The sequence below is a fragment of the Gymnogyps californianus genome, chromosome 10 (assembly GCF_018139145.2).
Source record: "Gymnogyps californianus isolate 813 chromosome 10, ASM1813914v2, whole genome shotgun sequence".
NCBI classification, from domain to species: Eukaryota; Metazoa; Chordata; class Aves; order Accipitriformes; family Cathartidae; genus Gymnogyps; species Gymnogyps californianus.
In genome coordinates, this window is record NC_059480.1 from 1,165,182 (window position 1) to 1,185,177 (window position 19,996).

At 62.5% G+C, this 19,996-nt stretch overlaps 3 protein-coding genes across 7 annotated transcripts; 2 read left to right on the forward strand and 1 right to left on the reverse strand.

The window, feature by feature from the left end:
* The first annotated feature begins 290 nt into the window (after positions 1 to 290).
* Positions 291 to 6,296, forward strand: CFAP410 (cilia and flagella associated protein 410). The gene is made up of 7 exons (XM_050902435.1): positions 291 to 367; positions 709 to 727; positions 1,463 to 1,509; positions 2,295 to 2,524; positions 3,164 to 3,335; positions 4,001 to 4,094; positions 5,202 to 6,296. Exons 1-7 carry the CDS (start codon positions 291 to 293, stop codon positions 5,325 to 5,327), a joined length of 765 nt encoding a protein of 254 aa, XP_050758392.1. The 3' UTR covers positions 5,328 to 6,296.
* Positions 6,297 to 9,155: 2,859 nt separating this feature from the next.
* PFKL (phosphofructokinase, liver type) lies at positions 9,156 to 18,686 on the reverse strand. Of its 5 annotated transcripts, XM_050902310.1 has the most exons (23): positions 18,639 to 18,686; positions 15,873 to 15,942; positions 15,256 to 15,329; positions 15,079 to 15,156; positions 14,791 to 14,980; positions 14,410 to 14,575; positions 14,283 to 14,327; positions 14,081 to 14,189; positions 13,646 to 13,741; positions 13,473 to 13,565; positions 12,963 to 13,088; positions 12,782 to 12,846; positions 12,544 to 12,595; positions 12,303 to 12,467; positions 12,120 to 12,190; positions 11,915 to 12,002; positions 11,617 to 11,769; positions 11,273 to 11,437; positions 10,999 to 11,060; positions 10,523 to 10,634; positions 10,342 to 10,441; positions 10,106 to 10,211; positions 9,156 to 9,997 (listed from the first exon to the last, which is right to left on the reverse strand). In XM_050902310.1, exons 1-23 carry the CDS (start codon positions 18,684 to 18,686, stop codon positions 9,850 to 9,852), a joined length of 2,382 nt encoding a protein of 793 aa, XP_050758267.1. In that variant the 3' UTR covers positions 9,156 to 9,849. The 5 variants fall into 5 exon arrangements, with proteins under 5 accessions (XP_050758267.1, XP_050758269.1, XP_050758266.1 ...); XM_050902312.1 differs by lacking the exon at positions 11,617 to 11,769; XM_050902309.1 differs by lacking the exon at positions 18,639 to 18,686 and having other exon boundaries at positions 12,303 to 12,449; positions 12,532 to 12,595; positions 15,873 to 15,957.
* PROCR (protein C receptor) lies at positions 16,887 to 19,508 on the forward strand. The gene is made up of 4 exons (XM_050902314.1): positions 16,887 to 16,956; positions 17,072 to 17,308; positions 18,580 to 18,846; positions 18,942 to 19,508. Exons 1-4 carry the CDS (start codon positions 16,887 to 16,889, stop codon positions 19,052 to 19,054), a joined length of 687 nt encoding a protein of 228 aa, XP_050758271.1. The 3' UTR covers positions 19,055 to 19,508.
* The last annotated feature ends 488 nt before the right edge of the window (positions 19,509 to 19,996 follow it).

The following is a 19,996-nucleotide window of genomic DNA, read 5'->3' on the forward strand; positions in this document are numbered from 1 at the left end:
CAGCCTGCTGCAGGCAAGACAGCTAAATTCAGGGTGGGCACAGCCCGAGCGGGAGACCCGGGGGGGCGGATGGCTGCTGCCGCCGGTCCCCGCCTCACGGCCTGCCCTCCCCGGGCGCCCTCCCGCCGAGTCCCCGGAGGCAGGCTGGGGAGATGAAGACCGGGGAATACCCCGTGGAGCTCCGGTGCCTGGGCCCGGCCCGGCCCGCCCCGGCCGGGAGGAGCCTGCGCGACCGGCGGGTCCCGCCCCTGGCGACGGCGGCGGCGGCGGCGCCGCGGCCCGGCCCGGCCATGAGGCTGACGCGGGCGGCCGTGCTAGCGAGGGCCAAGGCCGCCGCGCTCGATGGCGTCCGCCGCCTTAACTGCTGGTGGGCGCCGCGGGGAACGGCCCGGGCCCGGCGGGAGGTGGGGCGGGCGGCCGGGCTTGGGCAGGGGGGGGGGACGGGACGGGCAGGCCTGGGGCAGAGGCAGGGCTGAGGAGGGAGGGGGGGGGACGACGACTGGCGGGCCTGGGGCAGGGGGGGAGCAGGCAGGGATGGGGTACGGGGGAGCAGGCAGGCTTGGGAGCGGGGGACCGAGGAGGCCCGCGGTGGGCCGTGTCAGAGCAGCTTGCGTGGGCTGTGGAGGCCGGGCGTGGGGGCAGCGGGTGGGCGGCTGGGCCCTGCCGTGCTCCCAGTGACACCCCCCCCCTCCCGCTCTCCTCCCGCAGGGGCAGCCACCTGACGGATGTAAGTACGGCACAGCTCGCTCCCATCCTGCTCCCATCCATCTTGCCAGGACAAGCCAGCCAGGAGGGGCCCCGCAGCTCCCGGCTGCCATCGTCAAGTCCTAGCCTGCACATCCCGCAGTGCTGCCGGAGGGAAGCCTTAGCCTGGGCCGGCAACCGGAGCTGGGAGGGGATGGGGTTGACGGGGGCGATGAGGAAAGCGCAGGCCTGGGTTTGGGCTGGCCCGGTGCCAGCGAGCTGCAGTGCTTTTCAGGATTGATTAGCATCTCATACCAAAAAAAAAAAAAAGAGGTTGATGTTGTTTCCAGAGAGCGCTTGGAAAATTCCTCTCTGAGGCCCTGCATGGACCCCCGGAGAGCAGGACGCGGAGTCCTGCCTCATCTATTTAGGACTTAGGATGACATAGTCTCGTTAGGAGAGGGCTGTCTGGGGTAAGAGGGATCCTTTCCTGCGTGCGGTGGCTGGAAACTGGCACGGAGACTGCAGAGTTGCTGGAGCAGAAGAGTGACATGATGCTGGCTGGTGTCTGCGCTTCCACTCCTGGGCGGAGAGGGCCGAGGAGCTGCTGACTCTGCACTGACTGTGGCAGCACATCTCTCTGGTGGTGTTAAGCTTGGGTTAGACTGAAGCAAACCTAAATTCCTGTTCTTGCTTTTATCTTGCTTGTTTGTGATTTTATTTATTTATTTTTTTTTCTGGGAGTGCCAACTTGCTGTTTCTGTCTCTTCCTGCCCAGATATCGATATGCCGGGATTTGCCCAACATCGAGGTGATCACGTTCAGGTGAATGTCAGACTGCTGGCCTTGGAGAGGGCAGGGGAAATCGCCTCACGGGGCTGTGGCTTGGCCCTTGGTTTCTTACCACCTTTCTGTGGTTGTGTGTCTGAGCTGCCTTGCCTGATTTCTCAAGCGGCAGACATGCAGAAATGACTATTCTTCTGCTCGCTCCTCTGCACCTTTCCCTTTGCTACTTGAGAAAATAATCCCTGTTTTGAGAAGCGTTAAAACCTCTTAGGATTGTTGCTCCCTAAGTCCTATCCCACAGTTTGGATGCGGGTCTTCTGGGCCTCTGCCTGCGGCCAGTTTGCAGAATGCTTGTTGAAATGCTTCATGGATCTCACAGAGCTTTTCATTTTCATAAGCCTCCCCCTAAGACCCCCATCTTTCACCTGTCCTGGGGATCCTGCGGAGCCAATGCTGTCTGCAAATTTGAGCTTTTTAGCTTGGAAATCTTAGGTGGGTTCTCCTTCAGTGGGTCTAAGGAACTGCTACAGAAAAGGGTGCAAGCGTGACAGGTGCTTAGGGGAAGCAGAGGCTGTTTGTCGTCTTCAGCGGAGAGGAGAGCCTGCTTTTTTAATTCTTTCCTCTGCTTAAAAAGATGAAATGCTATAAGCCATGGGCCACTGAATGTCCCGTGCCGTGCTGTGCCGGGGTGAGGCTCCTCAGTGGAGCTGTTGCAGGAAAGGGGGCTGGAAAGCCGCTGTGCTACAGGAGCTGTGCTCCCACCTGAACGGTACGGCGAGGGAGGGATGGGCTCGCTGATCTCTGATCCTACGATCTCTCTTCAGTGTGAACGGCATCTCGGACCTCGAGCCGCTGAATCAGTGCCAGAATCTGAGTGAACTCTATCTGAGGAAGAACAACATTACAAGCCTAAATGAGCTCTTCTACCTCAAAAACCTACCCCGGCTGAGGGTGCTGTGGCTGTCTGAAAATCCCTGTTGTGGGTCGGACCCCCACCGCTACCGAATGACGGTGCTGCGTAACCTACCCGGCCTGCAGAAGCTTGATAACCAAGGTGGGTGTTCGCAGGTAAACGAACAGCCCCAAGCCATGAGCAGGGTGAACTGGAAACCAGTGACGTGTTGGTTCCTCTCTTTAAGGTGTCCTTTGACTCTTCCTTGAGTCGGGATGTGCTGGAGGTTGAGCGTCCCCTCTGCAAGATCCACTGCTTCTAAACTGTTTCCTCCTTTCCCTTTCCTGCATTTCCAGAGTTAACACTGAGAGCGCCTCATTATAGCTGAGATGGTACCACTAATTAGTGGTTTTTTAGAGCTCTCTCCTTTGCTGTGGCAAAACAAAGATTCTGTAATTGGATCTGCTGTCGTAAAAAAAAAAAAAAAGAGCAGCTTTTCCGTCCGGTAGCAGTAATTTGGTGGCTTTTGGAGCCTTCTCCAGAGACAAGAAATGGCAAAGCGTGTTTGCATCCCTCCCTGATATCTTTCCCACTTTGAGAGACTGGTGGCAGCTGCCGGCATTCTCCTGTGTGGGTTTTAGTGCAGGAGGAGGATGAAAGCAAAAGGCCAGTACGAAGGACAATTTTTGGACCAAACCCCTGCGGTATAGCTCTGCAGGAGCAGTATATGCCCTGTTACAGATGCTGTCTTCCTGGGCTGCTGGAGTTCATTGCAGCAGGCTTTTGTTTTGGCTTTTGCAGCTGTGACAGAGGAAGAACTGTCCCAGGCCCTGGTTGATGGCGAGGAGATCACGGCCCCACCAGCTAGGAGGAACGTGGAGAACGGCTGCCCCGAGTCCACTGAATCCAGTGCTGCTGAATCCACAACAGAGACCGAGAGTGAGCTGCTGAACTTCAGTCTGGAGGAGACAAAGTGAGGGCTTACTTGTGAGCTGTTAGGATTTCTGGGCTGAACTCGCGTGTAGCATGAAAGGACCCTGCCAGCCAACCCTGATATTCCATGGGCCAGGCCTGCAGCTGGTGCAGATTCCCGTTGTTCCAGTTACCGTGGTGGAGCTGTGCTGGTGTAATAGCACTTGTGGGTCTGGTTCTGTATCTGCAAAACAGGCTCTTCTGTAGGTGGGTACTTCCTCTCAAGCGTGTCAGCTGCATGTGCAGACAGAGATGGATCCTCTCTGAAGTGTGAGCTCCAATCCATTCCTGCTTAGCTCTGCTTCTGCGACACGCTTTGGCGCATGTCAGCGCTGCGGCACGTGGCGTTCAAGTGCAGTGTTACACGGTCTGCAGTCCCAGCTAGCGTCGGGCGTGGGAATCTGTCGTCCCAGGTGGGGCTGCGAGCAGATTCCTTGTGGCAGAGTGCTCGTGTACATTTTATAGCTGTGAGGCTCTTGCTACAGGTGGGAGTTTTGCTTGGGGTGTTGTGGTCTGTAGGCAGTGGTGGTGTGTGAATAGATGTGCCTTGAGTCCTTCAGCTAGATACTTCTTGCATGGTTGCCCACGATTAGAAAGGATTGGCCTGGCAGAGTAAGTTTCTCCCACCTGGTTGTAATAACATTTGCTCTTCCTCCCCTTCTTTAGCAAAATTCGAGAGGAGCTTGGTATGAAGCCTCTTCCCAGGGATAAGTTTTCCTCCTTTTCACTTCGAGAGACAGACTGCAACCGAAAGAAGAGAGTGAGTATCTTTAAAGACCAAATTGCTTTTCATCTTTAAGACGTCATGCAATGTAAAGAAAGCCCGATGGAGTTTGCCCTCTCGATCTGTCTGCACACGAGCTCATGTGTGTCTCTTCACTGTGGTTGTGCTAAGAACAAGTGGTAGTTGGGCAGCGGCTGAAATGCAGCCGGCAGGCTGTTGGCCTGGCGGAAAGGAGACTGCTGAATTGAAAGCTTAGGTGGTTCCTCAGCGCCCTCCATGGTGTAGCCTTGGCTGAACCTCATGGATCTTGGCTGTTCAGCTGAGAATTGCCGTCTGCTGGGCTCAGTGCCATCGCTTCAGTCGGCACGGAGAGGCCAGAGTGAGGTCTAGACCACGTTCTGCCTCATTCTGATATTAGTTGCCTGCGGTCTCTCTTTTGTTCATGTTTTAAGCATACTTGAGTGTATTGCTTTGCAGCAGCATGAGTACTGCCTGGCGTTCGGGAAAAGAAAACATTAAAGAAGGGGAAATGGCCACAGATTGCAGCTGGGGAGGTTCAGGTTGGATGTTAGGAAAAAGATTTTCCCTAGGAGGACAGTTATTTCGAGAGGCTGTGGAATCTCTCCGTGGAGTTTTTCAAGACATGGTTTGACACAGCCATGGCGTGGTGTTGGCAGTAGACCTGCGTCAGTGGGAGGGTTGGGCTGGGGACCTTCGAGGGTTCCTTCCAGCTCGTACTTTCGCAATTCTACCAGCTCTTCTTATTCCTCAGATCAGAGGGTTCCTGTCCTTTCCCATCCTACCCGTGGCCACGCTGGAGAGAGAGGGCAGCTGCTCTTGAATGCGCCTTTCCTTACAGAAGCCAGATGGGAGGGTGGCCAGGAGCCAGAGGCGTGTGGGCAGTCTGTGCGGGACTGGGTGAACGGGTTTGTCCTGCGTTCTGGTTAGCCATCTGCAGTCTCTGCCCATGTTTGCCCCGAGGGATTGGTGGTTCTGTCCCTGTAGCTGCAGGTGGCTGTTGCAAACCGCTGCCGGTGGTGGTGGTGGAGTTCCTAGAAAGAGCAGTTCTTTGAAAATGAAGTGTCCTTTTCCGGGCTGGCTTTAACATGCTTGCATAAAGCAGTGTCTGTTTCATCCCGACAGAACAATGTCCTGAATGCCATCCTGCTTCTCATGAAGGAACTGGATGCGGAGGGTCTGGAGATCATCCAGCAGACGGTGGGGAGGAGGCTCCAGGCCTTTCGGAAGAAGGAGCTGCAGGAGGAGTGACATGCCCATGACAAACCTCCCTGGAGCACCAGCCAGCCCCGGACCCGCAGCGCCGTTCTGCCCTCACACGCCTGGCCGCAGCCAAAGCCTCGACGTTTCCTGCTGTGCTTCCCCTGCGGAGGGGCTGGGACGGGGTGCTGCTGGCTGCCCCTGTAGCTCCTGACATCGCTCCTGGCTGTGCACATCACGCTGGGGCTGGCAGCGCCTGACCTGGCTCTCGGGAGCTTTCCTGCTTGCGTAGCAGGCTCCTTTAACGTTTGTATCTCGTGTCGCTGGGGCTGTTTGATGGGAGCTGCAGGCGAATCAGCAAAGCAAAAGTGAGCAGGGCTGCAGCGAGAGGTGCTGCTGGGCTGTGCGATCGAAGGGGGCTGGCAAAGCCTGGTGACGGCTAGAAAGGTCACTGCTTGTCGGTGGCTCGCTGTCAGACTAACCCTCGGCTAGCCTCTGTTTGCGCATAGCAGGCTCTGAAGGCAGTTTCTACCACAAAGATTTGTTTTTGTGAAGTCTGTCGGGGAGATGCTGCCTGCAATGATCACCAAGAACTGGCTGGTGCCGATTGTGAAGGTCAATGTCAAATTCTTAATTTATCTTCAGCTCCTGACTTCTTCGGGTCCTCGTTAGCGCATGCAACATCTGACTTGGCGGTCAGGCGGCCCAAAGAAAAGCTCGGTGCAGCCTAGGTGAAACAGAAATTATTCTCTCCCAGATCCTGAACGCTCAGCTGTACTCTCACCCCCACATGCCCCTGCAGGCATTAGAGCAGCTTAAGAAAACTTAACGTCAGAGTAAAAAGCCCCTGTGCGTTTTGCAGTTAGGAGAAAACAAGCCAAGCGTTACTGTCTGGTTTGCACAGGCATCGGGGAGGCGTTTCTCTTTAACTGAAAAAGCCACATTTACTGAGATTTTACAGAGCCGTTAAATACGAACTAAAACGTTGTGACATACCAAATAAAACCAACTATCCCTCTAGGACGTGTAAGTTGTGGCTGGGGTTCAGCAAACATAGCGAGAACAACTGACTCTGGGCATTGCTCCATTACATCTGGTTCACGGCTTGCATTGTTAGCCCTGCGGAGCAGGAGGAGGGCTGTGGGCCCCTGCGCCTTCCCGCTTCACTGGACCCGTGAAATGGCTCACCCATCTCTGACGCCGGTTGATAACTGCACCGAGCTGCTGCAGGGGCTGCTTTTCAAAGGCACTTGGCTATTTGGGAACCTTCTTGCAGCCACAAGTCCACACCGAGCGCAGGAAGCCAAAGGGATGGTGAGCAAAGCTCGCTTGCTTGTGCGGAGGTGCGCAGCCTGCCCGGGCAGGAGGATGGCCCCTGAGACACAGGACACGAGCGCTCCGTGCTGCTCAGCTGCAGACCCTGGCGCCGCACAGGGCAGCGTGGCCTTTCCATGTCCCCCCCCTCCCTGTTTGTACGGGTGTCCGAGCCCTCGCATGCCAGGTCGTGCTGCCGGCGTGGAACACTCCTCGGGAATGGTGACGGCCTTGTGTCTACAACCTTTACTTGACCTTGGTGGGAGGGGGCACGCTTTGACCCTCATCGTTTGGGTGAAGATTGCTGATGCCTTTAACTCCTCAAATGACCTAGTTCTTGCCTTTTGCATTAAACCCAGCTGCATTTAAATGGCCAGCGTGATTTATAATGTACGCAGACTTCCCCTGACAGCCAGGGCCCGAGAGACTTACCCATCTCCTTGTTTGCATCTTGCCCTTGCGCTGAGGGCAAGTCCTCTCCCAGGCTGTCTCCGCAGCCTGCTCGGTGGCAGAAGTCGCTCCTGTCCACGTCGCGTGGGTGGGAATGGGAGCTGCCGTTTGGGCGGGCCAGACCCTCCAGCTTTGCTGGGAGGCGAGCGATCAAAGCAAGCGTCATCGTTTGTCATCGGGGCTCAGTTTGTGGTGAAGGTGGTTAATGGAGTGATCGCCTTGGCCTGAGGCTGCTCTGGCACGGTTCCTCCCCTCTCCGCTGGAGAAGTTGGGCTGTTAATCCCTGACGGCACGACCGTCCCCGAGCAGAGCTTGCCGCCTACGTGCCGCGCTTGTCATACTTGGCCGGTGCCGGTGTTCCCGCTGCCAGGCAAGCTGCCCTTGATGTTCCCGGCTACTCTTTGCAGGGTGACCCCACAGCATCCTGCTCGCTCTCGGCACAGCCCCGGAGGGGGAGGCTGGCCCCTTCGGCTCATGCCTCTTCACTCCAGGGACCTGGCAGCTTGCCTTTTCGCTGGAAGATGCTGGCTGCTTTTTGCTCTGCCCTCTCTTTGGGGACAGGGGGGGAGAAGCCGGGGCTGGGCTGGATGTGCCGGGGAGCCTGGCTGCACAGTCACTGCGTCCCCCTCCTGCTCATCCTGGCAGGGCACGGCGTGCTTGCCCGCCACAGGCTCTGCCTGTCCGTCGGAATTTGGCACTCCAGGCTTTTTTTTTGGGGGTGGAAATGAGGTGTTAGGGCTGCGGTGTCCCCGTGTCCCCAAGTGCATCCAAATGTGCAGCTGGGACACCCCCTTCCCCATTCACACCCCAAAACCCGGCTGCTGGAGGACTGCGGTGCTGTGCCAGCCCCTCCGCCCCGGTGCCCTGCCTGCTGCCAAGCGCACCAGGCTGGAGAAAACGCGTGCTGGAGAGGAGCCGAACGCCCCGGGCCTGCCAGCTGCGCCCGGGCACGAGGCTCCACCTGGGCTACGGCACAACCGCGGGGCTTTTCGGCGTGACCCGCTTTCGCCCTGACCTGCCTCAGCGCGGATATCGAGCGGCGAGGGCAGACATTTCCCGGTCATGGAAAACGCCAGCGGCTGCCTGCCCGCCGGCGCGGATCCAGTGCGACTCGCGTTCGAAGCATCCTCCTCGGGGACTCTCGGAGGCCGACGGTGAGTCGGGCGTGCGGGACCCCCCGCAACGTGGGGGTCCGTGGCTGATGGGGTGGGTCTCGCTTGGGAGCTTGTTGGGGATCCTCGAAAGCGGCACGTGGGACGGTGGAAGAGCCTGTTTCCCCCCACCACCACCACTGCCGCCTTCCCAGTGTTGGGATGAGCAGGCAGGTCTCTGCCTGGGGGTCCCCAGAGCAGATCCTCGCTCAGGACGAACAGCGATGCTGCCTCCAGCAGCAAGGAAAACATTATTTCTCCGTGCGTCCAGCTCTGGCAGGGAAGATACAATAATTACCATCTTCCTCCAGAGCCTAAAACAAGTAACGTGGCCAGCTAGGGGAAAAGCACTGAAATCAAGGGGGACTTGTCACTTGGGGGACAACTCCACGGGGAGGAAAAAAAATAACTGCGTGTTTGACCCAAAAGACCGTGATGCGTCCTCGTGCTGGCGACATCCCGGAGGCTGGAGCCGTCAGCCGAAGGCCCCAGGAGGAAAGCGGCCTGGGAAAGGGGCTACGCGCAGCCGTCTGGCATCAGCCGAGCGTGGCAGAGCTCAGCCAAGCCCGAGCGCTGCGGGTGGGAGCCGGCACGCTTGGCAGCCGCCCTGAGAAACTGCCTTAACAAACAAACACGTCGCCTCGATAAATCACTTCTGCGCTTTCTTTGAAGGTGGGAACCAAAACAAGGGAGGAGCAATTTTCCTTCGGGATTGCAAAGTCTGCCCGCAGAAGGATGCTGACCTTGTACCCACCGTGGCCCGGCCAGGGAGGGGCCGCCCGCAATCCCACTCTCCCAGGTTTTGAGGACGCCCAAAGCAGGGAAACATCCTGGCATGGCATTAATCCGGCTCCGGCAAACCGTCTGACTTTGCACATCGCCATCCTAACCCCAGGTCTGCCCCCCCATTCCTCCCCGCGGGGACTCGGCACGCAATGATCACTCTCTGGCGAGGCAGGTTTGGCTCCAGCAGGTTTTATCTCTAGAGGAGAGCAGCGCCGCAAACGGTAAAAGATTTGGGGGGGGTCACAGAGCAGCGGTGAGATGACAGGCACAGCCCCGTCGGCGGCACCCGGGGCCGCGCGGTGACGGTCGCAGCCAAGCGTCATGCAAGGTGGCCGGGGAAGAGGGGCTTGCCAGGACCGGTGCTCTGCGCTGAGCCCTCGAGACATCCCACCGGGCAAATGCCACGGGAGGACGGAGCTTTACCAGGGCTCACGGGGCAGCCGAAAGCCCCCGGGACCAGCCCCTACCCGCTCCGCAACGGCACCGCATCCTCCTCAGCTCCCTTCACGCACGCAGGGCGGGCGACTAAAAGCAGCAGTTGGCTCAGGCGGTCAAGCCACTAAATAAGGAATCAAGATTCCCATCATTAAATAATAGGAATAAACTATTAAGGGATGATTAAAGGTCTGGGCTTTGCAGCTGGGCTCTAGCAACACCTCTTTGCTGCATCTGCACAGGGACCAGACCCTGGACCAGCGATTTGAGGCAGGATTGTGCTGTTTTGGGAGCCGGGACCAGGCTCTGCCTGCTTTAAGGGGTCGGTGGCAAAGCTCCAGGGCTACTGAGAACAGGAGGGGCCCGGTGCTCCCCGAGCAGCGCGTGGGGATGGAGAGGACGCGGAGGCGGGAGGGCTACGGCTCGGGCTGGCGGGACTAGAAGCCCTTCTCGATGCTGAGCGTGCGGCGGGTGACGTGCTCCATCTTCCCCGAGATATACTCGGTCAGGCTGATCTGGTAGTTGGCGAGCATCTTCAGCATCAGCCGTAGGTTCAGCCACCACTGCTCCTGGGGCAACCTGTGCCTGTGCAGGGGGGGGACGGACGTGGCTCTCAAGCGACCCTGGGGATGACCCGGGAAGGTCCCCTCCTGGGACCTGGTGAACCGCTGGGGCACGGGGACAGGGACTTACTCAAAATCAGTGACTTTCTTGAGCTCCGTCACAGGGCTGAAGGCCACCACCTTCTTCCTGAGCCCGATCACGCAGGCAGAGTCGCCCGAGTTAGCAAACACGCGCCCTGGGAGGGGGACACAGCTGACCATGGCCACCTCGCTGGGGGCTGAGTGGCCAAGCCCGGAGCAGCAGGGGCTGCCCGGTGCCACCAGCCTCCCCCCACCCCACCACGGGACCCCCAGCCCTCGGCTCACCCTTGCGGTAGACCTCCTGCAGCTTCTCCGACATCCACAGCACTGCCTTCACTCCCAGCTTGGTCCCGTAGTTGCGGTCAAAGGGGGTCGGGGCTCCCCCCTGGGGACAGAGTAATGGCGATTTTCAAGCCCGCCCGGCTCTTGGGGACAACGGTGGCCCATGTGGCCCTGTCCCCTGTACCTGCTGGAGGTGGCCCAGGACATTAATCCTGCAGTCAAAGATGCCTTTGCCCTCGGAGGAGTAGAGGTTGTAGAGGAACTCGGTGGTGTAGTGTTCGTGGCACTTCTCGTTGCTGGGGAAGCAGAGGGAAGGGAGTCGGGGGGCTGCTCCTTAATCTGGCATCCCCACGGCGTCCCCTCCATGCTCCCCTAAACACCTTTTTTTTGCTGTTTTCTTCTCCCTGAGGCCCAGAGCCCCAGCCCATCTCCCCAGCAGGACCCCGAGGCCGGGGTGGGGATGACAGCGGAGGCATCCAGCGCCCAACCGTCCCCCTAGCCGAGCGCGGCATCCCCGGGCAGGATGCCCTGCGCCCACCGTGCCGAACCCCGCTGTGCCCGGGGACCCTCTGCGGCCACGGGAAGGGCTCAGCTCCGGCCTTCGCTCCCTGCCACGGGCCTGGGCTTTTCAGCGAGCGGCCCCAGGGGTCCCCAACTCACCGCAGCACCAGCCCTCTCTGGATATCCGTCTTCATTTTGTCGGTCAAGTGCTCCACATTGGCCTGCAAGATGAACGTCAGGATGCCGGCAGCCATCCTGGGTCCCTCTGGTCCTCTCGTTCAGACCCAAGCGCCACTAACATCAACCCAGCGGCTTCATGGGGCTTGGCCGTGTTCCTCCAAATCCTGCCCTGCCCCGGAGCCCTCCCTTTCCCGGTTTTCCTTCTTATTTTACCCAAACGATGCTGCCAGAAAGCAGCTCCTGCCCCGCTCACCTTCAGGTCGTGGATGGTGAAGGGATCTTCGTAGACGTAGGCGGCGTCGGCACCCACCGCGATGCCGGTGACGGTCGACAGGTACCCGCAGTAGCCCCCCATCGTCTCCACGATGAAGACGCGGCGCTTGGTGCCCGAGGCCGACTGCTTGATGCGGTCACAACTCTGCGCCGGGAGAAGGGGGAAGAGGGGATCACACCAGGAAAACCCATCACACCAGGAAAACCCATCTTCGCTGCCCGGGATGGGATGCTGGGTCATTCCCACACGTTATCCCCAAAACACGATGGGACCTGGCGGAGCGGGATGACCCCGTGAGCTGGCCCCACCGTCCTGTCCCTCACCTCCATGGCCGCGTTGACGGCCGTGTCTGAGCCCAGGCTGAAGTCAGTCCCGGGCACGTTGTTGCTGATGGTGGCGGGGATGACGCACATGATGATGCAGAGCTCCTCGTACTGCCCGCGGGCCTCCACCAGCTGCAGCACCCCCTCGTACGCCTGCAAACGACCGAAGGCTGGGGAGATGCCGGCCCTGGGGCTGGATCCGCATCCCAAAAGGGATGGTCCAGGGTGCCGGCACCGCCTGGGATGCCAACAGCCCACCCTGGCCCCCACCGAAACAGGGCTGAGGGTTCCCTCGCACCTCAAACCCCCCGATGACCAGCAGCCCCTGGATGTTGAATTTCCGCACGTTCTCCACAATCTTTTCCATGCAGGTCTTGGGCAGCGTCCTGCGGTGGGGAAGGGGAGAAGAGACCACGGGGTGAGGACAGGGGGTCCCTGCAATCCCCGGGGACAGCGGCATCCCCTCCGCTACATCCCTCGCCCACCCCCAGGGCTGTGCTTACCTCTTGGTGCCCAGCATGGACCCACCGCGTCCCAGCCAGCCCGCCACGTCGTGCCAGCCCACCTCGCGGATCTGCAAGCAGCAGCGCTCGGTTTTGGGGTGGGGGAGCACCCCACTACCCCCTCCAAGCCCAAACCCATCCCCCTGGGAAACCCACGGCACCCAGGCTCACCGTCCCCCTTACCTGCCCCTTGGACAAGCCCTCGAAGCCGTCGCTCACCACGTAGACGGTATGTCCCTGGCAGATGCCGATCCGCACGGCCGACCGGACGGCAGCGTTCATGCCGGCGGCGGGGGCACCCACATTCAGGATGGCCAGGCTGAAGGGGCTCTGCGGGGATGGGGACGGCTCATCGGTGCGTGTCCCCAAGGCGGGAAGACGGTGTCCCCTGCCGCTCCCCATCCCTCCTCACCTTCTCCTGCGCCGGCTTCTGGTGCGCCAGCAGCTTGTAGATGTTCCAGTTGTTCTCAAAGCTCCTGCAAGGACAAGGCGGCGTGGCCCCGAGGCGCGCCTGGACCCCAGGGTTGGGGGGGACGGGGGGGGAATGCCCTCCCTGGCTGCAGGAGCCGCTGGTTTCCCCCGGGGAGAAGCCCCCATCCCAGCACATCCTTTTGGCCACTCCATAGGGATGTCTCCCCCCATCCCGGTCCCCGGCTCCTCACCTCCCACGGAGCTGGATGGCCTCCTCAAACCTCTTCTCATCCATGGCCTTCTGCACATCCTTTGTCTTGACGGGGGGAGAGACGCAGCACCGTGACACCCACGCTTGCGGGGAGGGGAGCGGGACCCCCACCCAGCGGGCTGGCGTGCCCGATTCCCCCCCCCCCCCACCTCGGTACTCACCACCTGGACGCACTCCATGAGCGGCAGCCGCACCGACTGGTTCCCCGAGAGGCTCACCACGCAGGCGGGGGTGTCCGGCGTGGCCTCCAGCAGCGCCATCACCGCCTCCATCCCCATCTTGCTGCTCTGCAAAGGGAAAGGGGCACCCACCGCCCCCCTGACACCGGGGCCACCCGTGCCAACCGGGCGGGATGCTCCCCTGGGCTCGCACGGGGATGCTCCCCACGGGCTTGGAAACCACGCGGCTCCTTGCACGCCTGATTTACAGCCAGAGAGCCGCTGGTTTTCTTTAAAAACCCGTGAAATTGGCAGCAAACGAAGGGAAACGGGCGCATCGCTCTGCCCGGCACTGCGGGGCCGAGCCCGCGGGGACCGTCTGAGCCTCATCCCAGCTGGCAAGTCCTTTGCAACGGGCAGAGGGAAGGCAGGAGCGGGGTTCCCCAGCTGCCTGCTCCTCTCTGCAGGGTGACACCCTCCGCCCCCGGCCCCGGCCCCCCCCTCAAGACCTACCAGCACGCGGTCAAAGGCCGACGGGGTCCCTCCGCGCTGCACGTGGCCGAGGACGGTGACCCGCGTGTCGAAGCCCAAGCGTTGCACCACCAGCTGCAAAGAAGAGAGGACGTCACGCCGGGGACCCGCCGGCTACCGCGGGTGCCGGAGCGAGCGCCAGAGCGAGCGCTTACGTCCTTCACGTAGTTGGAGGAGATGGGTTTGCCGCTGCGGTCGATGGCACCCTCGGCGATGATGATGATGTTGAGCCGCGACCCTCTGCTCCGCGTCTGGCACGAGGGGAGGAAAAGAGCCGCTGTTTTGGCTTAGCCAAAACTCACCGGCGGCCAAGTCCGAGCATCCTTCCCCCCTCGCCGGTTGCTGCCTGGGGGGGGGGGGTGGCTCAGGTTCTGGGCGGCCGAGCCTCCGGGCCAGCGCTGCCCCTGGCACGCGAGGGCTGGATTTGCGCTCGGCTGAGTGCCCCGTTTCACAGGGACAATGGCGGGAGCTCCCGAAGCTTCGCAGGGGCCGGGCACCGGCCGCGGGGCTCAGCCCGGGTCCCTGCGGGGGACTCTCCGGGGAGAAAAGGGGGACAGGATCATAGGAACACCCCCCCCCCCTGCCCTCACCTCCCCGAGCCTCTCGCACATGAGGTCCTCCCAGCCGTCCTCCGGAGGGGATTCGGGGATGAAGAGCCAGTCGGCACCCGAGGCCAAGCCGGACACCAGCGCCAGGTACCTGGGGGGGACACGGCGGTGGCAGCACCGGCACCGGTCCCGAAACGCGGCATCCCGTCCCACCGATGGGCTTCCCCCCCCCGCGGGGGCTTACCCGCAGTGGCGGCCCATCACCTCCAGCACGAACGTCCGCTGGTGGCTGCAAGGACACGAGTGGGAGGAGAAGGAGGGTGGGTGCGATGCCCAGGGGTGGTCCAGCCCCCAGCCCCCAGCCCCCTCACCTCTGCGCCGTGGTGGTGATGGCGTCGATGACCTCCATGATGCGGTGCAGCGCCGAGTCGGTGCCGATGGTCATGTCGGTGCCGCAGAAGTCGTTGTCGATGGAGCCCACCAGCCCCACGATGTTCAGGCGGCAGTTCTCCCGCGCCACCTCCTCACTGATCTGCCCTGTTGGGGGGGGGGAACGGGACACCGCCGTGCCACCGGTTATTTTAGGGTGCTCCCATTCCCCCCTCCCAGCATCGGGCCGGATCCTGCAGAGCAGCGGAGGAGCCCAGCCCTCGCTGGGGGTCATAGCGATGGGGTGGACCTCTGGATCTCAACACCCCTTGAATGCTTTCACTCTACCAGTGAAAGTGGGGGGGCGGGGGGGTATCACCCACCGTCTCGGACGAGCTCCTCCAGCAGCCCGCCCCACTCGGAGCGGAAGATGTCGGCGCCCGTCAGGCTGCCGTCCCCGCCGATGACGCAGAGGTTGGTGATGCCGTGCTCCACCAAGTTACGGGCGGCCCGCAGCCGGCCCGCGCGGGTGGTGAAGGCTTTGCAGCGGGCGCTGCCGATCACCGTCCCGCCCTGGAGAGATAAGGGGGGGGGGGAACAGAGCTCGTCATGCAGATTTTGGGGGGTGGGGGGGGATTTGGGGGTCCCATGGCCCCACCGGTGATCCTCACCAGCTGGATGATGTTGGAGACGCTGAGCCAGTTGGCTTGCTTGATGTTGTCTCCCCCCTCTACCAGCCCCTCGTAGCCCTGTGGAGAAGCGGGGGGCGGAGGTGAGGGGTACCCCGGCACGGGGAGGGGTCAGTTACCCCCCACCTGTGATGGGGGGGTGGGTGGGTGTACCCCAACCTCATAGATGAGGAAGACTTTGGCTCCCACGTATATTCCCATGCGGGTGACAGCGCGGACGGCGGCGTTCATCCCTGGAAAGGCGAGACGTGAGCCGGGGCGGCCCCGAGGGACCCTGCGCCCCATAGGGGACCGGATCCTATAGGTGACTCTGAGGCGTCCCCTCGAGTAGGGGGTACCCACGCAGGCAGAGACCGGGGAAACTCGGTGCACGGGTGGGAGCTGCAGATGAGCAACTGCCCGAGAGCAAGACGTATTAGAAACAGCTGCTTATCCTCGGGTGGGGGGCACCCCACGGTGGGGCTTCCCCCGTAGGGCCCGTGACCTCCCACGGAGGGTGCTCCGCGGGGGGGGGGGGGGGGGGGTGGGAATGGGGAAGCACCGCGGGTGGGACGCACCGACCCTTCCCCCGTGGGGGGAACACGGCGGGGGGGGGGGGGGGGTGTGTCCCCCCTCCCCGCTCTCCCGCCCTGGGCGCCCGGGGAGAAGCGTGGGCCGCGTCCCCGCTGCGCGCCCCGAGGCCCCGCGGGGCCCGGCGGACACGGACACGCAGCCCCCACGGGGCGGGGGCGGGACCGGGGCCGAGCTGCTCCCCCCCCCGCCCCGCCGGGCCCCACCTTGCGCGTCTCCGCCGCTGGTGAGGACGGCGATGGCCATGCCGGCCCCCGCCATCCGCAGCCGCTCCAGCTCCGCCGCCGCCATCGCTGCGCTCCCGGCACCGGCGCCGCCGGCCACGCCCCCGCGGAGACACGCCCCGCCGCCGGCCACGCCCCCCTCCCGGTGAGACCACGCCCCTCCCCGCCCGCTTGGCCACGCCTTCCCCGCAGTCGTGGCGCGCCATACTGTGCCATACCGTGCCATACCGTGCCGTGGGGAGCGGTGCGGTGCCGGTACGTGCCGCCCCGGGCTGTGCCCCGCTGTGGCAGCGGGACGAGCTGGATAGTTTAATAGAAACTTCATATTTTTAAAATTTTAATCTGTAATTATTTTAGGTGTGATTAAAAAGCAAAGATACGGAGCGAGCCCAGGCAGGGCTTCCTCGGTCCCAAGCCCCCCGCCCAGCCCATTGCGGGGGCAGTGGGGATGCCACATCCCGAGGGTCGCATCCTTCCAGGGATGGGGGTCCCATTAACACCGGCGCTTGCCGGGACCACCGGCGCTGGATATCCACCCCGGGGTCCCGATGGGTGCAGTGTGGTGCTGGCGAGGCTGCTCCCCTCCATCCCTCCCTTCTCCCCCTGGCGCGGTCCCGCACCGCTGTGTCCCCTCTGGCCTCCCACATCACCCAGAGGGAGCGAGGACGGCGCCCCAGCCCAGCCAACGGATGGGGAAACTGAGGCAGGCACTGGCTACTCGCTCCCCGCCGGCTGGAGCGGTGCCGTTACAGTCCCGCAGGCCCGAGGGTGAGCTCGGAGCCTCATCCCGCATCACCATCCCTGAGTGCTGCAGGGCCCGGCACCCCTGGCATGTCCGGCAGGGAAGGGGTGCGGGTGGCTCGGGCTAAGGAAATGGGAGAGACCTGGCCGGACTCCCACTCTCCTCCTCCCGCAGCTCCACCTCCCCGGTCCCGCTTAACTCCCCGCCAGGCTGGCCGTGGGGCCACCATTCCCGTCCCCATCCCTGTCCCCGCGATGCTCCGCTTGCTGCTGCTCTGCGGGGCCCTGGGCTGCGGGCGGACCAGGCGGGTAAGGCAAGGACACGGTGGCGGTGGGGTTGGAGAGACTTGGGGTTGGCATGGGGAGGGGGGGGGACGACAACGATGCCCGGCTTACGGGGAGGGGACGAGGCGGTGGGTGATGTCCAGCGTCTCTCGTAGCCCCGCTCACCTTTACCATGCTGCAATGGACCCGCGTCTCCAAAGGCAGCTCCGTCTTCTGGGGGAACGCCAGCCTGGATGGGCAGCTCAGCCATCTCCTGGAGGGGCTTAATGTCACCCAGGTGCTGCCGCTGGAGCCCCCGGACGCCTGGGCCAGGCGGCAGCAGGACGTGACCACCTACCTGCTCTACTTCAGCCAGCTGGTGAAGCTCTTCAGCAAGGAGAGGCCCATCAACTGTGAGTGGTACCCCGGGGGGGCACAGGGATGGGTCCCACTGGGGAAGGGGACACCCCCCCCTCGTCCCTTGCACTGCCTGGGCACGGGGAAGGGTCTCCAGGGACAGCTGGGAATAGGGACGGGGACACGGCCACGTGGGCAAAAGGAACCCTTCTGCAGAGCTGGGAATTTCTTACCCGGAGCCCACCTTGGGAATAAGGTGATGCTCAACCTCCTGCTGCCCCTCGGGAAAAGGGCTGGGGGCTGCAGCTTGGGGGGATGGTGAGGTGTAGGCACCCTGCCTGCACCCTGCCTGCACCCCGCCTGCATCCCGCCTGCACCCTGCCTGCATCCCGCCTGCACCCCGCCTGCATCCTGTCTGCACTCTGTCTGCACCCCGCCTGCATCCTGTCTGCACTCTGTCTGCACCCTGCCTGCACCCCACCTGTACCCTGCCTTCATCTCACCTGCACCCTGCCTGCACCCTGCCTGCATCCCACCTGCACCCCGCCTGCATCCTGTCTGCACTCTGTCTGCACCCTGCCTGCACCCCGCCTGCATCCCGCCTGCACCCTGCCTGCATCCCACCTGCACCCCGCCTGCACCCCGCCTGCACTCTGTCTGCACCCTGCCTGCACCCCACCTGTACCCTGCCTTCATCCCACCTGCACCCTGCCTGCATCCTGTCTGCACTCTGTCTGCACCCTGCCTCCACCCCACCTGCACCCTGCCTGCACCCCGCCTGCACCCCGCAGCCTTTGCGGGAGGCGCGGGATGCTGACGGCGATGGTTTCGTGTTCCTGCCTGCATCGCTCCGCAAGCCCGCGTTACCTCGGATGTTCCTGCCCGGGGTGTGTTTTACCTTTGTTTTCTTTCTTACCCCCAAACCAGTTTTGCCCCAGCTCTGCGTTTCTTTACCTGCCCCTTGGGGAGCACTCTCTCACTCCAGGGTCACTGGCGCGAGCCCCACGCCTCCCCTCGCCCCACGCTCTCTGTGCCGCATCCTTCCACGAGAGCGATGAATAGCTCGCTCTGCGCCAAAAACCCTCCTGTCTCTATAAAACCGAAGCTGTGCTGTACGCAGATAAGGAAGGGAAAAATAAGCCCGGCCGCCCGGCCGTTGGAAAAGTCGCCGCTGCAGCTAAACCGAGCGAAAACAAAGCTGTGGGTGGGTCGGGTGGCGCGCGGCTGAGGTCTCGCAAACTCGGTGCACAGCTTGATGCTGGTGATGGCAATGGGCTGCCGAGGGTGGGAGCGTGCTGAGCCTGAGCTCTTCTCTCTGTCCCCACAGACACCCAGAGCCTGTGCTGCCGCCTGGGCTGCCGCCTCTTCCCCAACGGCACGGCCCACAGCTTCTACGAGGTGACCCTCAACGGGACGGCTTTCCTCAGCTTCCATGTCCCCAATGCCACCTGGGAGCGGCGCTGGCCCGGCAGGGACGTGGTGGCCACCTTTGCCGAAAGGGAGCTGATGAAGTACCCCAAGACCACCCAGGACCTCCAGCATTTCCTCAACACCACCTGCGTCGGCATCCTGCAGGCTCAGAGCGCCGGGACGGGTCCGTGCCGGGGCTGGGGTGGGGTGGGGGGGACACACGGTGGCACGGTGGGGGTGACCCCAGTCGTCACCTCCATCCACTCTCGCCTCTTGCAGGAAAACAGAGCAGCCGGTCACACGCCCCGCTGGTGCTGGGCCTGATCCTGGGGACCCTCGCCTTGCTGGGCATGGCCGTGGGGATCTTCTTGTGCACGGGAGGGAGCTGCTAGCGGAGCCGGCAGCCGTCCCACATCACCCCGTGGAGGCAGGGGACGGACCCATCGTCACCTCGTGGAGGCAGGGACCAAGCCCGTGCCCCGCAAGGGATGCATCTCCCCAGCGCCACGGCCTTCGCTCCCAAAGGACACCGGCGGCTTCCCTGCCTGGTCCCAGCTGGGCTGACACCCCCAGCAGCAGCACCCTGCCCCGGGGACGGTCCCCATGCCGGGCTGGCGCGATGCGCTGAGACTTAACGCAGAAATACGCTTGGCACGGATGGCAAAAACTGGGGAAGAGTGGTGGTGGCGGGGGGGGGAAGTAGCAGGAGAAACAGCCAAGAAACGGTTAAAAGGATGGCATCGAAACCCTCATTTATCCCCGTTCCAGTGGGGACAAATGCCCGGGAGGGAGGATGTCACACCTTTGTGGCACTGCTTCGAGATGTCCTGTAATAAAACCGCCCATCAGCTCTCACGGCGCGTTTGGTTGCTCTCATTTCCCCCCAGCAGCAGGGACGTGGGGCCGCAGATCCATCACGGGGAGCGGGGCGGGGGGGGGGGGGGCCGCGGTTGGCCGTGCTGGGTGGGCTCGTCGGCGTTGCCAGCCCCTGTGTCGGACCCCGGGCCGTGCACTGAATTTGCAAGGCCTCTGGAGAGAGGCTGGTGGGGTTTGCGCTTGCTGAGCTCACTTCAATCTGCCCGCGGCTTTGGTTTGACTCAATGAAGTCCTTTCGCCAACGGCCGTTATTTTTCATTTCCTCGTCTTTGTGTGAGACGCCGAGGTCGAGCACAGGCCGCGGTAACGCCACGGTTTTTCTCGGCAGATGAACGCCTTCACCACTCTCCCGTAAGGATGCGGCCCAGAGGGATACGGGAACGTGGGGAGGCCGGGCGAGGGGCAGGGCAGGCGCGGGGCGATGCCCGGGGGGGGGACCCCAAGGCGAGAAACCGCTC